This window comes from Desmodus rotundus, chromosome 10 (assembly GCF_022682495.2).
Source record: "Desmodus rotundus isolate HL8 chromosome 10, HLdesRot8A.1, whole genome shotgun sequence".
Lineage (NCBI taxonomy): Eukaryota > Metazoa > Chordata > Mammalia > Chiroptera > Phyllostomidae > Desmodus > Desmodus rotundus.
The window spans coordinates 28,245,672-28,267,472 of NC_071396.1; the positions used below are offsets into that span (position 1 = coordinate 28,245,672).

The 21,801-nt window shown below is 42.3% G+C and overlaps 1 protein-coding gene across 1 annotated transcript in view; it reads left to right on the top strand.

Annotated features, from left to right (window-relative positions):
• Window positions 1-21,801, top strand: part of CERS3 (ceramide synthase 3) — an 80,716-nt gene that overhangs the window by 22,182 nt on the left and 36,733 nt on the right. The window contains exons 4-7 of the mRNA XM_024561915.4: window positions 8,113-8,227; window positions 14,661-14,779; window positions 19,529-19,586; window positions 20,514-20,564. Coding sequence (XP_024417683.1) covers window positions 8,113-8,227; window positions 14,661-14,779; window positions 19,529-19,586; window positions 20,514-20,564 — 343 coding nt within the window. The remainder of the gene's footprint in view (window positions 1-8,112; window positions 8,228-14,660; window positions 14,780-19,528; window positions 19,587-20,513; window positions 20,565-21,801) is intronic.

The window sequence follows — 21,801 nt, forward strand, 5'->3', positions numbered from 1 at the left end:
TCTTTCCTTCCCTTTCCCCTTCTGTGTCCCAACTCTAGGTTAACAGAATCTTGGTAAGATCCTTAAACAATCTTTTGTTCAGAAATTGCAGCTAATGGGCTACACAGATTCTTGGGGGAGTTCATTGTATCAAATGCACACTGAATGTTATCTAGAAGCTGAGCAAATAAAAATTAGAAAGAAGTGTTTGACGGAAGGGGTAGAGGGATAGCAGAAGAAAGAAGGGGAGGGGTCTAGCCAAGGAACATGTATGAAGGACCCATGGCAATGGGCAACAGGGTGGGGACTGACTAGGGGAGTGGGGGTAGGTGGGGCCGGGGAGAGCAACACGGGAAAAATTGGGACAACTGTAATTGAACAACAATAAAGTAAAAAAGAAAATTGAGATTGAGAGGTTAAGTATCACAGAGCTTATTAGCGTCATTGACAGTGTGGGGACCCAGTCTGTCTTCCACATGCCATGGTGTCTGGCAACGGACATGCATTTCCAGAAAGGCAGTGTTAGAAGAAGCTATGGCTAGGGGATGCATTATCATTTTTGAATGCCTATAAAATAGCAAAAATGGCTCATTAAAGACCAAATTTAGTATTACTTTATCACATAGTTTATTTTAAAGGTTTATTTAAAATTTTAACAGCAGCCCTTCATTCCAAAGTACAAGGAAATCAAAGAAAAAATATTAATTTGCTTTCTCAGAAAAAGTAAACTTCTTTTTCTTAATTTAATTTAAATAGATGTTACTTTCAACCTTTTTATTAAAACTGTGCTAGTGTTATGATAATAGGAGATAAATGTTCATCTATAATCTCTGTAGTTGTCCCTGTTTCAAAAAACTGTTATTAGCACATAATTTTTCTGGAGCAGAAAGAATATTTGAATGTCAAGAGTTGGAAAAACTTAAGACAAAATCTGATAAAGATCATTTTGTCCAAGACTAACTGTAATGCAGATCATATGTTTATAACCATTTGCAGGGTCCTTATCTTGAGAGTTAGTTTGACCAGCTCTGTCTCATGGACTCTCCAAAAGGTTTCTGTGCAAACAACTACTTCCCTTGGGCCAAAACTGCGCTGTTGCTCTTGGGAGGAGGAAGAGAAAGCCCCTGGATGCCACTAACACTAGCTGAGAACATTTGAAAGTGTTCTTCCTTTTTGACAGTTAATTCTACTTTTTACACATATGTTTGGATTTGTCAAAGAATGCAAAAATAAATGAAGCAGAATTCTGCCACTGCACTACCAAATTAGCAAATGATTCTTTCTCATCCTAAATGCTTGCTTTTCTTGCCGCGTGTCTGGTGATCTTTGAATTTGGCATCTAGTTCCTCTACTTATTTGCATTGCAGATTTCCTACTTTTTTTGGTGGACAAAAAAATGGAGTAGTCTACTCCATTTTCTGTGTTTTGATGAGGACAGTGAACTAGAACATGCTTTTGGTTGCCAAAGCAGCACAGCTGTGGAGGACCAACTTGTCTTGGTCTTGGCCTTGGCCTCGGCAACAACAATTAGGAAGGAATCCAATCCTGTTTTAATTCCTAAGACTGTTCTTGATGCTTCTCAAGTGACTAAGTCGAGTCTGTATCATCTTTCCTATGTCTTTCTAATTTTAACTCCCAGTAATTCACCCTGTGCTTTTTCCATTCTGTGACCCTGCAGAACGCTGCGTTGCTCCACTAGTCCCATCTCTGTTTTAATGCAATAGAAGTAAGGAAAAGATAACATGGAAGAGAAATTATGCATTTGAAGTATAAGTTTATTTTTTCCAGGGCCTCCGTATCATTTGTATTAGACCAAACCATGTATAAATAAAATATTACTGACACCTTACATTTGAATAGAAACTTACAGTTTAAGGTATGTATAAAATCACAAGTGATGTAATCTCAGTGGTGAAAAGGAGAGATAAGTGACCCAGCCGAGGTCAGACGAGAAGTACGTAAGGAGCAGCAAGCATCCTGGGACTTGCACCCACGTGGTATGACCCCAGGTTCAGGGGGGTTGGTTTTCTGTTTTCCCCATACTGGCACTTCCTGGGTTTTCACAGGGAAATACTTCTGGTGGCAACAGAGAGTAAATTAATATCTCTTGCGAATACAGAAGACATAGCCTGAAGGGTTGATAGCAAATGTGAAATTTACTGAACTGTGTTTTTCTATTAAGATTTCGTTTTTATTTTGTAGAGAGGGGGGAGGGAGGGAGAAAGAGGAGGAGAGAAACATCGATGTGAGAGAGATATATCCATCTGTTGCCTCTCCCACACCCCCAGCCAGGGAGCCAGCCGGCAGCCCAGGCATGTGCCCTGACCAGAATCAAACCAACAACGCCCAACCCACGGAGCCACACTGGTCAGGCAGGGCTGAACCAGCTTAAAAATTCATGTAAATTTGACACCACATTTCAGCACATCCTATGATGTGCTTATCATAAGAAACCTTCCTTCTTTGTCCCAGGAACTGTGACCAGGACTTGTGATTCAGCCACTCATTTTTATCTGTTAGCACTAGCCAGGAGCCATTTAAGGTCAGGAAGTAATGTCCCCTCCCTTTTTCTAGGTGTAGAGAGCAAGAGTGGGGAGACAGAACTGATAAAGGACAAACAAGTAGATCACCTGAAAGTGACTGACATTCATTTCATATCATAGGATTTCCTTCCCTTACGAATTCTCGTTTGTGGCTTATATTTTATTTTCTTTTTTGGTCTAGAATACCAGTTTCTAACTCATGTATCCAGACTCCTCTGTGCATTCTTTTATATGTCTGAAGTGTGATTTAAAGGGGATCTAAGCTACTCAACTTTAAACACTTGTGGAATAAACACATTATCTCACAGTAAATTAGGTTCCCAGAAGAGTCCAAGGCAGGGGTGGAGTTGGTAAAATGAGAAGGTAATCTTTTTTCTTTGACTTAGTCTACCATGAATAGATTCCCCCATCTCTACTACTTTTGCTCAGCAACACAGGGCAGGAGGGGATAGCCCACCCTTGTTCTGTAAAGAAGGGTGGGTGTAGCAGCCTTCGGGAGTTCTAAAAGGATTGTTCCGGGACTCAGTTGAAACAGTCTCTCAATCCACACATTAGACTTAAGTGTTATTTGAGATTGCAGTGCTCCAGATATTTTGTTTTCTCACATAAAACCCTCTGATTAAACTCTGGTCAAAGAGCCTTTGAATCCTTAGGAGCGAGGAAGCAATCTTATGCCAGTAAGCTACTGTTTCCATTTAGGAGAATTATTTAAACTTCATAGGTTTAATATCTGCCTGGGCCTGCCTTCATTTTATTCAATAAAATAATATCAAAAAGGGGAGGGGGAGCTTCTGGGATTTCGAGGCTTTGGCTCATAGGTGACTGACCTCATAGGAGCCAGATGAAGAGGGGGCTACTCGGGTGTCTCAATGGGGCCACGGGAAGGCTCAGTTACGCAGTAGTAGCAAACCTGAGACACCCTTTCCTGGTGAGTAACCGCACTCTGATCCGTGGGAGTGGGAAGCCCACATTCTTTTTCCTTTCTCTTGGACTTTGTTCTATTCCTTATCAATAAAATGAATGTTCACGTGACTTAGTCTCTAAGGGTCTTTTAGAGCTTAGATTTGTCACTTCTCTTCTGTTTGCAGTTCAGCGTATCAGATATTTATCGTGCTGCTTTATTCTCTCCTTTTACAGAATAGATTTTAAATTCCATACCTATTCCTATTTATTTACACCTACATTAGGTGAAGTGATTGATTCTCTAGATTTATTTGGAAAGGAAGGATAATGCTGAAATAGAAGACTGTATTTATATATTTCCTCTGTCCTACAGAATGCTATTTCTGTGCTCGAAGCCTGGACGCATAAAAAACAAGACCATATTTCTCTTTCTTGTTGAAATTAATATATATTTGCTCTTTGTATCAGCAAGTGTGCTGCGGATGTCTGTTTGTCCGCTGCGTATACTTGCCCACATGCTTATTCTCACAGGAGCCTTCAGAGGGGAATGCTACAATACCTCGTTTGGCTTGGAGATTGGCTGCGCTCCCTCGCCGCATAAGTCTTGGCTCGGTTCTGCTTTGCTTTTTCATTTTTCCTGACTTCTTCATTTCCAGCATTTGAGGAGATAGCATTGAGTGATTATGATGGAGAACATGACCGTATTGAGCCATTTTGTATTTGTGTTATCCTACTAGTAAAAACAATAAGCGGTTCTCCAATAAAAATTTCTAACTAGTAGGTTGGATAAATGAACCAGTTCCATTATTTATCCAAAACCCTGTCAGATATGTTTTCTGAGACTGTGTTAGTTTTAAGAACATCTTAGTTTTTGTTTTATTTGGACCTTTTATGCAAAGAGGGAAATAATTAATCATATTCCTCAGATCATAGTATGCTGTCTTTGGTCTATGTTAAGACCTCTTTTGATTGATTGATTTGAATTCACTTTTTCACTAATTACCTTTTATCCCCATTTCCTAGTCCCATTCCCCTCGCTGCTGGATTCTAATGTTTTTGATGGCTTTTTGTTTGCATGACCCAGTAAAACATGTGCATAAATATAAATTGTATGTATTGTTAGTTGACATATGGTATGATGATAAGACCTTCTTCTGTTTCTTCTCCTTTTTTTTAAGTATGGCACTATGTTTTATGATCTATCCGCATGGCTCTGTGTACATCTGATGCATAATTAGTTTGTTTTCATATGTCCCTGGAATGTATGGGCCGTTTCCAGGAGCACTTAGTCCATCTGGAAGTTGGACTGGTTTATACATTTTATCAGATTATCTTAGGAAATTTTTATTCAGCTCCTATGGTTATAAAAAATGAATTGAAGGGCTGAATGATCATTCATAACTAGAATTTCCAGCATTTAATCAAACACAGAAACTCCTAAGTCAGGATGAGAATAGACTGGCCTGGCAGGAGGTAGAACCTTTGTTAGAATTGAGGGAAGAATGGAGACCTATTATTATCTTCAAAAATCAGTTTTATTGAGATATGATTTACATATAATAAAGTTCATCCAAAATTCGATGCATTTTGACAAATGTGTACAGTCATGTAACCATCACCACAATAATGATATAGGAGTTTTTCATCAGCTGAAAAACTCCCCAGTACCTCATTCAGTCAGTCTCTTCCCTAAATACTAGCTCATGCCAATCACTGACATGCTTCTGTCCATATAATTTTGCCTTTTCTGGATTTCCTGTGAATGGAAACATATAGACTGCAATCTTTTGTGTCTGGCTTCATTTTGCTTAGCATAATGCTTTGAGGTTTTTTTCATGTTGTTATGTCTGTAGTGATTCTTTATCGTTGCTGAGCAGTCTTTCATTGTGTTGTTATACCACAACTAACTTATCTTCTAATTAATCGATGGAAATTTGGATTGTTTACAATTTTTGGCTGTTACAAATAGAGCTGCTATGAACATTTGAGTATAAGCATTTGTTGGGCATGTGCTTTTATTTCTTTGGGGAAATAGCTAAAATGTTTGCTCTTCGAAAGACATTGTTAATGTTTGTATGTCCATACAATGGATTATTAGTGAGCAAGAAAAAGGAATGAACTCTAAATATCATTACATCCAAATAAATGGGTGTATCGCAGAAACATTAGACCTGGTGAAGGAAGCCAGATCTAAGCAACCATATATTGCATGAGTCCATTTAATATCCAGAAAAGTCAAAGTTGTACAGACAGACGTAGATCAGTGATTACCTGGGGCAGAGGTGTGGGAAAGCAGGATTAACGGTAAATGTGCATGAGGGGTCATACTAAGGTGATGAAAATACTCTACAGGTGATTCACGGTGATGATTGTACAACTTGGTAAAGTATCTTTAAAAAATCACTGAATAGTATACTTGAAAAGGGTAAATTATGTGCTATGCAAGAACTACCTTAATATTTATTTTAAAAAGATGTATAAATAAAATGAAAAGACAAACCATGGACTGGGAGAAAATATATGAAAAACATATGTCTGCTGAAGGACTTAAATTGAGAATATATAATGAACTTATGTAACTCACTAATAAACAAAGAAATAATGATTTTAAAAATGGGCAAAAGATTTGAGCAGATAGTTCACCAGAGAAGATATGTAAATGGCAAGTGAACATACGAAAGATGTTTAACACAATCAGTAATTAGCAGAATGCAAATTAAAACCACCACACACTGGAGGTTAACAAAAATGCCAGAATGAAGGAACTCTGAAAATTCTCTCCATAAAAGCAATCAGAAAACTAACAAATAGTGTCAAAATCAACTTTTCAGAATTCAGAATTAACCAAAGGCTTGCAGTAACTCAGGGAGTGTTATTTAAGAAAAACAGCCGACTCTTGGGAAAAAACAGCAAGCTTTGTGGCATTCCCACGTGCCCTGTTCCCGCCCTGCGCTTTGCACCTCTGTGAGAGGCTTGCAGCACCAGCAGCAGCCCGCAGTTTCAGTGGAAAGCAGCAGCCTTGCAGCCATCGCAGGGAGCGGAACAGAGTTGGGATTCCCTCAAAGCAGCATTGCCAGGGAACTATCACTCTCTGACCTGTCTAGCAGTTCCCTGGAAGACATGATTCACCTCTTCCCAGGCTGTCTTTATGGGACCTGACTCAGAACTTCCCACTGAGAAAAGCCTTTTCCTTGGGGGTGCTTGTCTAAAACAATTACAGGCAACTGATTAACTTTGGGAAGGCGTAGCTGGGAAGATAGGATGTCCGTAGGGGGCTTTGAAAAGCTCTGACATATTCTTGGAAATCAGAGGCTGTTTGAATTTGTAGAGCTTTGGGCATGCTGAGGCTATCCACAGGTTCACGAAAAACCCAGGAAAACCTTAATTTCTTACCTCTGGATGACCTTGAGGCTTTGTGCAAACTGGAAGTGAAGGCTAAGGCAGAGTTGTCAACTGCCTTCCATGCAGAAGATAAACAAGGAAACAGATGACTTGATCCACACTATAAATCAACTCAATATAATAGACATGTATAGGACACACCAGCTAGTAACAGCAGAGTACACACTCTTCCTGGGAGCACGAGGAATATTCTCTACAATAGATCATCTCTTAAGCCATAAAACAAGCCTCCATATGTGGAAAAGGATTGAAATTATATAAAATATGTTTTCTGACTACAATGAAATGAAAAATAATAAGGACATTGGGAATTAGAAAACATATGGAAATTAAACAGCATTACTTCTAAATAATTAATGGGTCAGAGGAGAAATCACAAGGTAAATAAGAAAGCACTGAGATGAATTAAAACGAAAGCACCACACCAAAATTGATTAGATGCAGCAAAAACAGTGCTTAGAAGGAAATTTATAGCTGTAAACACCTGTAATTGAAAAAGAAGAAAGATCTCAAATCATTAATTTCACCTTCTACTTTAGAGGAACTGGGGGGAAAAGGAGAGCAAACTAAACTTAAAACAAGTAGAAGTTAGGAAATAATAAAGATTACAGTAAAAAAATCAATGAAAACCACTATACACCCAGTAGAATTGCTGAAATTAAAAAGACTGGCAATGCCGAGTGTGGGCAGGGATATGAAGTAACTGGAACTCTGGCACATTATTGGCTGGAATTCCAAATGGCACAGTCACTTTGGAAAACAATGTGCTAGTTTCTCATAAAGTTAAATATACTTACCATACCACCCATCGACCCCATTCCTGGATATTTACCCAACGGCAGGACATTTTTCATAAGTTAGAATCTAATAAGTTCCTTTGGAGAGGAACGTGGTGATTTCCATAAGATAATATCACCAAATAAGTCTTTTAATATCAAAATCTTTTTTTATTTTAAACTCTAGGAATCATAAAAACAAAGTTCTCAGTGGATTGTCTTATCCCAACTCCTGGATCTTGTGTATAAATATATTTGGATTTACATAGAATGGACTTTAGAACTGTGCGAGTATTTTATTTTTTAAGTTGTCACTTGTACAAAAGATCTCAGAATTCGTTCGCCTTGAACTTCTGCCGGGCAGATGATTGTTGGCTGTAGGTAGTCCAATAGCAGCATCAACCAGTGATGGAGTCTTCATTTGAAATTTAAGTTACAACCCGAGTTTTCTGGTGTTGTCGTGGGTTCATTATCAGCCTTTGAATTTACGTTCTTTCATGTTTCTCTAGATTTATTGCTACACCTCTAGCAAAAGCATTTGGCATTAGAGAGGAAGCTCGAAAGATTACACCAAACCCTGTCTTAGAGAATTTTTTCAAACATTCCACAAGGCAACCAGCTCAAGTAAGTACAGATTCTTTCCTTTTGGATTTCAAAATCTCCTTCCTTAGTGTTTCAGTCATCTGTGGCTTACCTCATCTGTGTGGTAAATCTGTTCCAGTTTACTCGCACATGATTCACTTGGATTTTTTCCTCTATCGATAGGTTTTATAGCATTGGAGTGTAATATAAAATGGCAAGTATATATTACAATATAAAATAACAAATGTTACCTAGCTGAACTATTGGGTACAACTCTAGTGTTGAACACTAACAATTAATTCCGTAAGTTGAGTATGAAGTCAAAATTCAGTTTGTAATGGCAGGATATGCTTGTAGACACGGTGCTGATTAATAAAAAAGATGACTATTAAGGCAGAGTAGCCCATAGCTGACACTTCAGATGACGCTGGCACCACCCATACACGTCACTCACATTAGGAAAGTGCCAGTTGTGGCAACTGTCATGCAGTGGACACTTCGTTGTCTCCAAGGCCACAAAACACAGAAATACACTCTGCCCCAGCCTGCTCCCCAGAAACAGGATTTTGAGAAGTCATAATTCTCCTCACAATGCAGGATGTCCTTCGTGAAATGCTGTAGTGTACTGCATGTCTGCATACCACAGAGCAAGCTTTTGACCCAACAGTTTAAAAAAATAGTGTCCAGGCAGGGCTAGTTTCTTTATCCCTCCACAATTAATGTGAGGGATGAAATAAAAACCTTCTCCAAAAGTGGCACGCTCTCTGTGATGAATGCAGACAGTTACCACTAATAATTTTAAAAGTCAAAAGTGTATGCTAACACAGTTTTAGGATTGATGGAGTTCTAAGGTGCTGGGCTTCATTTGCTGAATTCCGTTGCTTCTATGACATTGTCTGTTGTTGGGCGGGTGGGCTTCTTGCACAAAGAAGGCCCACTGAGGCCACACCATAGAGCACGAGGCACAGTGTCCAGGATTGCTCGCGGCCAGCCGGCATCGTCTTGAACTCGTTCTGCCCTTGGCTTCGGTATTTGACTTCTTTCTTTTTCTGAAATGAGGACAATCTGACACGCTGTCTCCACGTGTTCTTCTTTATTTCCACGTGCTCTGAAAGAGTGCAGTTCATCTAAACACTGCTGTTACCACTAGAGAAAATAATGCCTACGCATCATTGTTCACATCTTTCAACAGGGAAATCACTGAGGTATGTTTATGAAAAATTAGGTCTCTTTCAGGAGGTCCTTATAACCCTGCTCTGTTTCTGTTTGACAGTAACTAACTTTGGTAACACTTTGTACAAAACATGAAAGCCAGCGCCGTGCTATCACTTACCTGCTGGGCTTGCTACAGCAAGAGATCCAAGTTGACTTTTTAGGAGATTTAAAATTATGCGGAAAATTTGGTCTTTATCAAGTTTCCTTGCTATGGAGAGATAGTAGCCATGTGCCAGTTAAAGAAAAACTAAGAAAAGCTGAAAGAGATTTAGGGACCAGGTAATCTTTTTCCTTCACGATTGAGGTGAGGAAACTAAGCCCTCATAGGAGGAAACGAACCCATCCCAGGTCCTGCAGCTGATTAGCGGTTGAATTATAACGGGAACCTGGCCTCTGGCCCCCAGCCTCCTGACCAGCGCCGTCCCTGTAGTGTCCAAGCAACTGCTTCACCTGTGAGTAGGATATTGAAAATGTGTTTCAAAGGCTGGAACGACTGTGGTAATCGATCTTAACTCAGTATGCACAGTACGCACGTTTGTATCAGGTAAAAGCAGAAATGTTATACACCAACCCCAAACCAGGAAGAGGAAGGAAAATAATTCAGATTTCTAAGTTATGTTGCTTGCAGATTATAAGATTGAAGCAGTATTTGCATAACAGATCAAGATAACAAGTTGTCCAAAAATGCCCATAGATTACGAGCACTAGAACTTGGGAAGACAGAGTATAATAGAGGAAGGCAAAGGACATGACTTAATAGTAATTTCAGACATGGAAACAAAATAATATTATAATACCTCTCACATTAACTTGGCCAATGTCATACAAACAGCATTTTGTCTGTATTTTGTCACACAGACAGCCATACATTTGGCAGAGGGAAAACAAATTGTCAGGGGAACCAAAAAAAGTTTTGTGCTGTTTCAAGATATGGGTATTACCTCAAAGGATCCCAAAGCTATAATGGCAGAATGCTGCAGTGGTAATGCACGTGGGTAACGCATGCCTTCACTAGAACAGCGGAGCATGTGGATGGGAGGGTGCTCCTTCAGCTGTCATGGGCTGCACCAGTAGAAACAAAACTATTTCAGTATGTAGAGTATCAGTTCTGGGCTGGTTAGCACAGAAGGGTATAACATGGTATTGCCACGGCCCCAAAATGCTATACACGTCATCTTCCCATGAGAGTTCTGATCTATGATTTTACACAGTTCTTTTGTGCCTGTGTATGTGCAGCTGTGTGTCCATTGTACATGTGTTTATGTCTCTCTTTCTATATATATCAATAACAACTTCAAGATGTATTGGGAGAGAGCCATGATAACAGACCAACAGCTCTGGCCAACAGATCAATGACTCTGCTATTGATAAAATGGAGTAATGGCAGAACCTATGATCCAGCCCTCTCCCTCAGCAAAACTGCAACGAGAACTGATGCAGAAAACAGTCTGTAGCTCTGGGAGAGATCTCAAGAAAATGCGGCACAGTGCGACTGATAGAAAACCCGGTATCACGGTTCGTGAGGGCACTCTGCTTTGCTAGCGTGTCTCATCCACTGACCCAAACTTTGTAGAGCAAAAAGCTCTTAGTTTAATTTACAGGTGAGTCCTGCGAGAGCCAAAGAGGTCAGGTCATCCCTCTGTACTCCCAGAGGGTTTCGGTCAAGTAGCTGGGCCTCTCGGCCCCCCACTCAGGGAGGGCTCTTCCTCCGGGCCACACCTGAGGCCCTCCGCAGTGCCGAAGCTAAAAATACAGGTGGTGAGGCCAGAGTCTGGCTGTGCTGCAGACTGTGTGGAGGTAGGCAGATTAATCACGCTGTGCCTGGCTGCCCCTCTGTGAACTGGGCACACTGCTAATGCCTATCCCCCAGGACTGTCACGAGGACTGGGTTGAGTACTTAGAACAGTGCCTGACATGCAGCGGCCGCTCAGTATTGTGACTGCAGCTCCTATTTCTCACACTGACTTCTACAGGAGTGTTTTCAAACATGTCTTCACAACTCACATTGTCCTAAGGGAACACCCTTTGTTTCTTAATTATGCTTGTTTCCATAACAGCTGCACAATTCTCTGTCCATTGTAGGCCTTGAATAAATGCTCATTCACGTGTCAATGAAAGAAAACAATTCTAGAGACTTGTTTGCAAGAGCATCTCCATCCCAATACCATTGTAGTACCATTGTAGTACCATTGTAGTGGGTGAGCCAGTATTGCCCAGACTGACTTTCAGCCAGCTTCATCTGGGCTGCAAAACAGAAAAAAATGCTTCCAGCCCTGTTCGATTCCTGTCTTCTAGATGAATTTGCTAAGCAGCTGTCTGTAGACATGATGGGATAATAACATTGTTCTCAGACCTGGGAAAACTCCATTCGGAGGGCAGGGACGTTGCCTTGCTCCCTGCTGGATCTCCAGTGCCTAAAGCAGTGCAGGGCACTAGCATGTGGAACTCTGCCCCCTACATCTTTTCGGATGACTGAATGAGGAAAGCATTTAAACCAGTCAGGCTAGACCCTCGGCCACTGCTTCCTAAGAATTTATAGAGTATAGTGCTGCGGCATTTCAGAATACGTCCTGCTACAGACCAAGCAACAGAGTTTGAATTACGCCCTCTGTTTGGGGGATCTGTTCATGTGTGCAGATTATTTTAGAAGCATAGGAGCACGTCTTCCCAAATGGTTTTGTGTGTGGTCTCCCTTCTGGGTTCAGCCATCATCTCCAGCACTGGCACAGCACGTGACAGTCCACATAACACGTTCACATCCAGGAGCCCTCAGTCCTCTAACCCCTCCCAGGAGGCAGGAAGCGAGCACTCTCTTTGTTATTACCCCTCTTGCACGGGGTGGGGGGGGCGCTCAGAGAGCGGTGCCCAGGGATACCTGGCTGGGAAGGAGCAGAAGTGCACCTGCTGCTTTCAGCTCCCAGCCGTGTTCTCCCCCCTCTACCCACTGCGCTCTTCTTCCTGGGAGGGGGCGTGATGATCATGGGGCGCTCTCCAAACTCATCCAGCCTGGCATGCCAGGCCCTCTTTGCTCCTTTGGAGGAGCAGAGGCCTAGAGCCAAAGGGCAGATGGAACACGGCCCCCATCTTGTCTCCTGCCTTCTTTACAGGCTGCAAGAGGAGACTTTAAAAATGCAAGCAACCTATAACCCACAAGATCAATTCCAGACAAGGCCACCTTTGATGTGACTCTGGCTGCATCTTTCCTCCTCTCCTCTTTGTAGGATTGTACACTGCGAGGCCTCTTTCTCTTTTGCAAGGGTTCCCCGCTCACCCTCCATGCGACCTCACACACTGGCCCCTCTGTCAGGACACTCATCTTCCTTGTCCTCTCTTGGGGCATTTCCAGGGTTTAGCTTAAGTGTAACTTCTGGGAACTGCTGACATAACACTAGGTCACATGGGGCCCTAATCTTCCCCTCTCTCAGCACTTGTCCTATCTTATTAGACTTCTTTGTTTTAGTTTTGACTTCCTCCCCAGACAGACTTCAACCTGAAAAATAGGGTCCCATTTCAGTCTTGTTTATTTAGATCTCCAAAGGCTGGCAAAATGCCTGCCAGAAGTAGGCACCAATGACTAGCTGCCAACTCAGTTCCCTCCAAAACACAGAAACAAAACAACAACCACCAGTGAACCACCGGCCTGTCGGGGACTAGCATTGGAGAGGGTGATGTGCAGGGAACAGTGTAATACAGACTGCATCCTGTTCGCTTTGTTTTTGCCTGCCTGCTCCAGGTTAAGGAATAGGCTAGCAGTTTAGCAGGCGTGTGGAAGCTGCAGTTAGTCCTTTGCCAGTCTCAGCCCAAGAGCTTCCTTATGAATTTTACCTACCGTGGCCCTGCACTCCTGAGCTATCATGTGAACACCACACAATAACACAGCACACGTTAGGTTACCGGTCACACACTCCCGGGTGTCCAGCCATTGGGCCCAGGGCAGGGTTTGGTCACCCCTCACAGTGCTGGTGCACGAGTGGTTTAAATTTACTTTGAGGTGTTGGTCAACATTAAGAAAACCTCGTGATGTCACATTGAAGTCCTGGGCCTACACGTCCGCTCTGGGACTTACCAGCCAGCGCGTGGTCCCAGCTACACCTTGGGGACAAGGCAGGGGTATTCCTGTTTGCTGTGTCCAGGGGGCTTTGGCTCATTTCCTCAATGCTGAAGCTGAAAGTCAGTTTTATATAATCTCATTTTTCTTACAGTAGACTTAAGAGGAAAATATTTCTTGTACTTACATTGAAAAATGAAAGTCAGGAAAGCTGGCACTTTAAAAAAAATTACAGAGCTTATTTCAATGTCTAAGTGGAGAGTACTGTAGGTTTAACATACAAAACATACCTGTGTTGAAAGGCTACAACTTAAAACACCACTCTGGCCCTGGCTGGTGTGGCTCAGTGGATTGAGTGCTGGCGTACAAACCAAAGGGTCACTGGTTTGACTCCCAGTTAGGACACATCCCTGGGTTGCGAACCAGGTCTCCAGAAGGGAGCGCTCAAGAGGCAACAACACATTGATGTTTCTCTCCCTCTCTTTCTCCCTCCCTTCCCCTCTATAAAAAAATTAAATAAATAAAATCATAACCTGCAACTTCTGCTTCCCAGAAGAGAAGCAATCACCATTTTTATATTCTGCAAACATTTTTTATGATTGTAATTATTTCAGATCAGGTTGAAATAAGCTCTACATATATTAAGTGTGAAAGTGATGGCAAGCACCTGTGTGAATTTTTCCTGCAATATCTTTTGGAACTATTAGAAAGGTCATGTAAAATAACAGGATATGTATTAGCCTAAGTTCTAGTCCTCAGTTTGCTACCAATTTTAGGTCTTATACAGTTACTAAAACTCTGTTTCCTCATAGGAAAAAAATGAAGAGATTGGGTTTAGAATCTTAAACACTGCCTGGTACCTAAGAGGCTCTAAATAAAACTGAGCTGATGAATGAGCTCACATATGCAACCTGAGTATGTGGGTTGCTACCAACTTACAAAGAATTGATCTCTCTTAGTAACTCAGAATTCCAAGATACTAACATTCTGTCTATTTGGGAGGTATAGATGTGTGTGGGTGTGTGGGTGTGTGAGAGAGAGACAGAGTGATTTCATGAGCAAAAGGGGTGAATTCTCTGGCCCAAGTTTGAATGCAGAATTTTTCTCCTCTCCAGTACACGAGCTCTCATAATCCAATCTCACTGTCTCTTGACTGCCTGCCAATCCGACTCTGCTCTTTATCACTCATTCACTCGTTTCATCCCTTTTCAGACTGATATTTATGGACTGGCAAAGAAGTGTAACTTGACAGAGCGCCAGGTTGAAAGATGGTTTCGGAGTCGGCGGAACCGAGAGAGGCCTTGCAGGATGAAGAAATTCCAGGAAGCTTGGTAAGGACAGTCAGACTTCTGAAATGCTGCAGTTCCATGTGGAGCTGGATGGCTGTCTGAGAAAGAGTCCTGAGGTTGGAGCCAACAGGTTGGCACCCGGCTCCGTCCCTAACCGGGCGGGTGTTTTAGGCTAGTCTCCGGTTTACAGTGGTGCCCCGGCTTCCTTCTCTGTGAAACGGGCAAGCTATGAGCTCTCTAGGACGAGCAGGAGATGTTATGTACTTATCTTGAAGTCCAGAAAAATCATTAAAATGTCTTAACTGGTGTTTATTTTTTCTAGAGCAGAGGTTGGCCCTGGCTCACAAGACTTGATCGCTTGTTTCCCATCACATCATAATTGTTACAGCACATTACAAGAGCAGGGAATGTATGCTCTCTGCCCATAACACTGAGAGGACTTCCTTCTGTCTCTGTGGGCTCACTGCCCCCCATCCCCACCTGGGGACTGGGCAGCCAGGTCCTGCGGGTGCACCGTTGGCTCAGCACGGGGGCAGTCGAGCTGGGACACAAAGGGGGGATTTTGCCAGAGCTGGCTACTTTGAATATGCTCTGAGAACAATGAACTGCACTGCACTTACTTTTGGTTTCCCTTGAGATCTTTCTTTTGTCTGCTTGTTTTTCTCCCTTGAAAATACTGTAGTAGTATAGGCCACACACCTTTGGTTGCCAGAATGGACACCTTTGTTCCTCTTCCTTATATGCAGACCAGTGCATGTGAGTTGGGTTGAGTTTGATGTTGCACTCTGCGTACCGACAGTATTCCTTCTTTCCGCCCATTTGTTGAGGTCCTCATATTGCCTAGTGACTTTCAAGAGGCCATTTTGTTTTGATGGTGAAATGGATGGGAATCTGGCTGTCAGCAAGTTCACTGAAAGTTGGCCACAGAGTTCATGTTACACAAGGGAATTTTGAGTTGCCATAATCGGTCTGGCAATGCAGAGGGTCACGCTGACTATTTCTCTGTACGCAGCACTGTCCTACATTGTGTGGAGGGATCTTTTTAGGGAACGAAAAGTGGAAGGCAAGCTCATGGTCCTTGAGAGCTCATCAGGACGAGGAGACTGCCACTTATGAAACCACAGCAGCTATTGTTACCCCACCCCAGTGGCACACGGGCCTCTACACCTGCAGTCCACGGTCAAGTGTAGATGTGCTGTGAGCTTTCAGGGGAGCTGGCCTCTGTAGGCCTGAACCATTAGGGAAGGGCTTTTTAGAGGAAGTCAGACATAAGCTGGGCCTTGAAGAATGCATCAGATTTACATAAGAAAAGAAAGTATGATTTGAAGGCAGCCTGTTCCAAGTAAGGCAAAGGCACAAAGCAGGAAATTATTCAAATATTTAGGAAACAGGAGTGGACCACCACATCAAATGGAAGCTTTATCTTATTCTTTAGCAATGTCCCAAATTTTGTCTAATTCAGATAACTGTTAAAAGTTGTTGAGGACTAAATTAGTAAACTAAAGCAAAATGCCAACCTGTTCGATCGTATAGGAACAGCACTTTGTTCCATCAGCTATGGGATGTGCTGCCTGAGCTTAGCAAGAGGTACCTGGCGCTGTGGAAATCTCAGGAGCTTCTCAACACTGAGTCCTTACAAATCACACTCCAGGAGGCAGACACTCCTCTGTAACATCAAGGTGGATTAGCTACAGAACCTTAGGCACAGGATAGATTAGCTCCGCATATCAGGATGGATAAGCTCCACGCACCTTCAGTTCAGTGTATTATTTACTTAGTTTCTTTAATGGTGATTCCTAAGCCCTGTTCCACAGCACTTAAGGATTTTAATCCACAGTGAATCCATTATTTTTAGATCAAATTCCATATGAGCTGATCACTTTTCTTTTTAAAATATGATTTCCATTTAGCAATGTGCAGTTTACTGTAAAAATACCTGGTAATGGCTAAGTACCTGATGTGTATACAGACAGGGATCTCCCCCAGGGCTGGGGGGAGGGCCGGCTGGGGGGAGGGCCGGCCTGGGGAAGGCCCGCTGCCCTCTCCGCCTGCTTCTCCCACTGCAGCCCCACAGCTGCAGCTCCTCTCACCGCTGGTCCAAGTTCAGTCTGTCCAGTTCCGCCCAGATTTCACCCTGCAGTCTCATCTTTCTGCATTACCACCTGAGCCCAAGTTGGCAGTCTCTGGATTTTTTCCCTGAGAGTTTCCACCCTCCCCCACCTCCCGGCACACACACAGTTATTTTTATCTCAGCCTTGCCTGGGGTGGGGTGACTTTTACTACCTTATGTTTTCTGGAATTAAGTAAGATGGCATTGACGAGGACGCCACGATCATCTTGTTACTAGGGAGGTGTAGCCGTTCTCACACATTTTGGTTTCAGGGCCCCTTTGTTGTCTTAAAAACCATTAAAGACCCCAAAGAGCATTTGCTCATGTGTGTCTTACCTAGCGATAGTTACACTATTAGAAATGAAAGCTGAGATGTTTCTAAAATATATGAATGACACATTTCATCAGCTCTTCGAGCAACGATAGCATTGCGCCCCATGGGCCCTCTGGAAGTGCCCACTGGGCACCTGTGAGGGAGTGGGAGCAAAGGGCAAACACTATTTCAGTATTACTGTGGCAACATTTTGATGTCGGGGCCCTGGGTGCGCACTTTGAGAAGCCCTAGTATAGTGTGGTGAAACCTGCAAGGACTGGTCCAGAAAGATGGGAAATTTGGGTTTTACTCTTGGATCTGGTGGTTTCTGTACGGCCCTGGGTAAGTTAGGTGACGTCTCTCGACCTCAGTGTCCATCAGTTCTCATTTTATCTACCTGTGAGAGCCAGGCACCTACTTTAGGAGCTTGTGATGAAGAAAATCATGGGATGAGGCACATACATGTGTGCTTAGCGCAGTGCCTGGCGCCGGCCAGGTCAAGAGGTCAATGCATGCTTGAGAAACACAGGCTAAGAGATGTGCCACTCACTTAAGGCTGCCTTTGGGGCTACAGGCCTTACTGGCTCCTCATTTCTGTGCTTCTTGCTGGGCTACGATCGTCAGGGAGCCCAGGAAAAGCCCTCTGCAGCTAAGCGTGGGCCTTCGCTGGGCCAGCCCTAAACAAGTCGTGTGAGAACAGGTCTCAACCAGCTCATTGTATAAAATGCCCTTTGGGTGTTTTCATGGTTCAATTTTCTGAGCGATTGAACCCTATATTTTTTTTTATCTGTCAAAACAAGCCATGAAGAAAAGCTGTCATCAAGCTTATGTGATAATGTTCGGGAAACACTGCTGGTTTCAGGGTCCAAAGACCCGTGCTTCTGCCTCAGCAGTTACTGCTCAGCCAAGTGAGCCGGGGAAGCGGCCCGGCCTCTGTGAGCCTGGTCTCCCTCCCATCCATCAGCGCAGTGGGAGCGGGCCCACACTTCTCTCTCTCCATAGCTTATAGGCATGGCACTAGACAAATGTGAGGAAGAAGTATTATTTTTAATACTGTTGTTACTTCAACAATCATTACATAAAATAGCAGTACTTTAAAAAAGTGTTACTGTAAAGCTGAGAGCACCTTCTGAAGTAGAAACACTAGTGGAACGAACTGTGTATGCTGTGTGTCCGTCACCACCTTTCGTCCCTGTCAGCTCAGGCAGTGCTCTGTCACCTGTGCCCTGCCTGCTTTTCTCCCCCACTGCAGTATGCTTTGTGGGTCATGGTTCTTCAGTTTCACTGAGTGTGACTGACACACAGCCCCATGTGCGTGTGAGTGTACAAAGTATAGAGTGCGATGACCTGACTTGCATGCATCGTGAAGTGACTGCCACAAGGTCAGCTAACATCCATCGTGCCCTACAGGTTCAAAAAGAAAAGAGAAAGCTTTGTTTCCGTGTGATGAGAACTTTTAGGGTCTACTCTCAGAAACTTTCAAATGTTCCACACAGCAGTGCATGGGTGTAATGTACACTATGGTGACTATTTATCTTGTAACCAGAAGTTTGTACCTTTTAACCACCTTTGTCCAATTATTATTGAAGATCATTTTTGAAGCAGATATCAGACATTGTATGATTTCATCTGTAAATATTTTAATATATACATATCTCTAAAAGATACATACCATAGTAACTTTAAACATAATAGTAATACCAATATCATATCTTTAAAATTTTATTACAACAGCAAGTAGTCCATCAGTATTCATATTTCCTTAACTATCTCAAATCTCCTTTACAGTTTATTTGAATTAGGATCTAAATGAGACCCATGCATTACAATTGGGTGATATGTCTTTAGAGTCTTTTAATTTATAGTCTTTCTCCAGACATAAGAAAAAGATACCCTTTCAAAATATGCTTTTCAGAGGCCAGATAGTCTGGCCACATAGAAACCTTTTCACTGGGAAATAAATGGGGACAAAATAAATGATTTGTCCATAATACTAACATCAAACCATCACTTACTGTGCATCAGGAATTGGGCTAAGCATAATAATAATGAATAATAATAATGATAACAACTGCCCCTTATTGTTGCTAACTTCATACTAGACACTATGATCAGTATTTTTCATAAATTATTTTCAATTTTTTTTACATTTTGAGTCAAGTTTTGTTGTTTCCATTTTACAGATGGAGAAACTGAGGCTCCAGGAGGCTAAGTGACCTCCCTGAAGTCATAGCCATTTCATAAGTGGCAGAGTTAAGACCTCAGCTTAGATTGGTTTGACTCCAGAGTGTGTGTTCTTTCTCTCCTGCCAAGTGTTTTTCTCCTCAAATGTCAATCACCTTTACAAGACTGTCCTTTCTTTTGGCAGCTGGCGATTTGCGTTTTACTTAGTGATTACTGTTGCTGGAATTGCATTTCTTTACGATGTAAGTTGTCTTTTTGATATCTTTGATTGGGATTTGTCATTCATTTTTAAAAATTCTTGCCCTTGATTTTCTTAGGATATAATACTTTCAGAAGATGAGCAACTCTTAAACCCCTAGCCCCTCTAATGCCTACAGAAGTAGCAACGGCTCAGTCTGCCCTTCAAAGCCTTCACTAAGCTCTGCACTTGCGAAGTTAACGTTTAACCCTAATCTCTCCCTATTTCCGCTTCTGTGACTGATGCACCACCTGAACTAGCCTACTGACGCACCACTGACCATACCGGGTGTGTCCCCACTTTGGGGTTTATCACGTTTTATCCCCTCTGCCCAGGAATGCCTTGCCCTTCCCATTTTTCTCCACCTGTCAAATTCCAGCTAATCTCATATCAAATGCTGCTTGTCCTGTGAAGGCTTTCATTGCTTGCCTACCAAAAACTACATTTCTCCTCACCCTTTGCATTGTCTGTTTAAATAATTATTAACTGATTACCTCATCAGCTGTTTATAAACTTACTAGTAAATTGTTTGTAGAAAAATAAAAGGTAGGCAGATTTTAGGGACTTCTCTCAAGATTCTCTCCATTTCTCCGAAGGTGTTTTATTGCTACAGAAGCAGTAATATAATTGGTTCGGAAATAATTTTGGTAGAAGAGGCACTTGTCTGAAATTATTTGCTCCATGAGACAGGACTGGTTTTGGTCCCAGGCTCACTGGAAGTTGCAGCTGTCCCGGGGTGCTATTTGGGAGTGTGAGTGAATACCTACAGAGCGGGGGGGTGCAGGGGGAGCCCCGGAAGGTGACACAGATGTGTGCAGCTGTGCCTGTTTGCCCCCATCAGTGACACCAGGAACAGCTTACATTTTCTGCTGAAGTCAGCCTTTGATTCTGACAAACTTTCTTTTTTCTCTTGGTTCCTGGCGTTTTACAGAAACCTTGGGTATATGACCTCTGGGAGGTGTGGAATGGCTATCCCAGACAGGTAAGGACCTCTGATACTGTCCCTCACTACTTCAGCCATCAGGCCCCTCATGTTGTCCCCTGAGTTAGGTCTGAGTCGTCGTCCTACTCTCTGTCCACTTCTATTCAGTCTGTTGTCTCTTTCTGTGCCGGGATTGACTCAACCCTTGTTCTTTACCTACGATTTGTCTCATTCTGTTAGTTTGTCTACAGTTAGTGTAATTATGTGTTTGAGTTTAAATTTACCTTCTTACTATTTTATTTTCTATTTGTGCTACCTGATGCATTTACTCTTTTAAATTCTCTTCTTCCTTTTTTATAGGACAGTCAAGTTTTTAAAATATCATTATTCTACTTCTTTTCTTATATAGCTTTTCAGTTATGCATACTGTTATTATTTTAGTAATCATCCTAGAGATTACCATATACATCCTTGAATTATTAGAATTAATATAAATTAGTGTCCTTACCTCTTTCTACTCACTATAAGGTCATTAGAATATGCCATATACCCTCCTCCTATTCCTCTTCCAAATATTTCAAACCCTGCAAGTCACTGCTATTATTGTTTTGTAAATCAGCCAAATTGTCCTTTCCATGCTGTTCCTTGCATGCTGCATTTCCACGCTTCCTCCTGAAATTATTGTCCTTTGGGCTGAAGAAGCCCCATTGATTTGCTGGTCTAAAATATTATCATTTGCCTTAATTTTTTTAAAGGATATTTTTGCTGGGCATAGAATTCTATGTTCGTAGTTATTTTCCTTCAGCACTTTAAAGATGTAATTTTTGCTGTCTTCTGCTTCTTGTCAGTTTCTTTAAAAATTTAATGTTCTTTTTATTCCCTCTGGCCGATTGTAATATTTTGTCTTTGTCTTTCAGCAGTTGTGGTATGATACGCATAAATGTGGGTTTTCTTTGACTTTGTCCCGCTTACTGTCCATGTTGAATCTGTGGCTTGCTATCTCCAGTCAGTTTTGGAAAGTTTTAAGGCATTGCTTCTGTTCCCTTCTCTCCTGTCCTTCTGGAATTTCCGTTACAAGGGTGCTAATGTGCCAGCCCTTTACACCAGCTCCCATGTCTCCTGCAGTTTTCCCAGTATTTTTCATCCTCTGGTCCCTGTACCCCAGTCTAATAAGAGACGTTTCTGCACGGCTCTCTCGTGAAGTGAAACACGGACTGCCTTTTGTTCCACACTGTTTTCTCAAGGACGTTTGCTTGACAGACAGCCTTGGAAGGTAGAGATGATGTCTCCTTCTGGA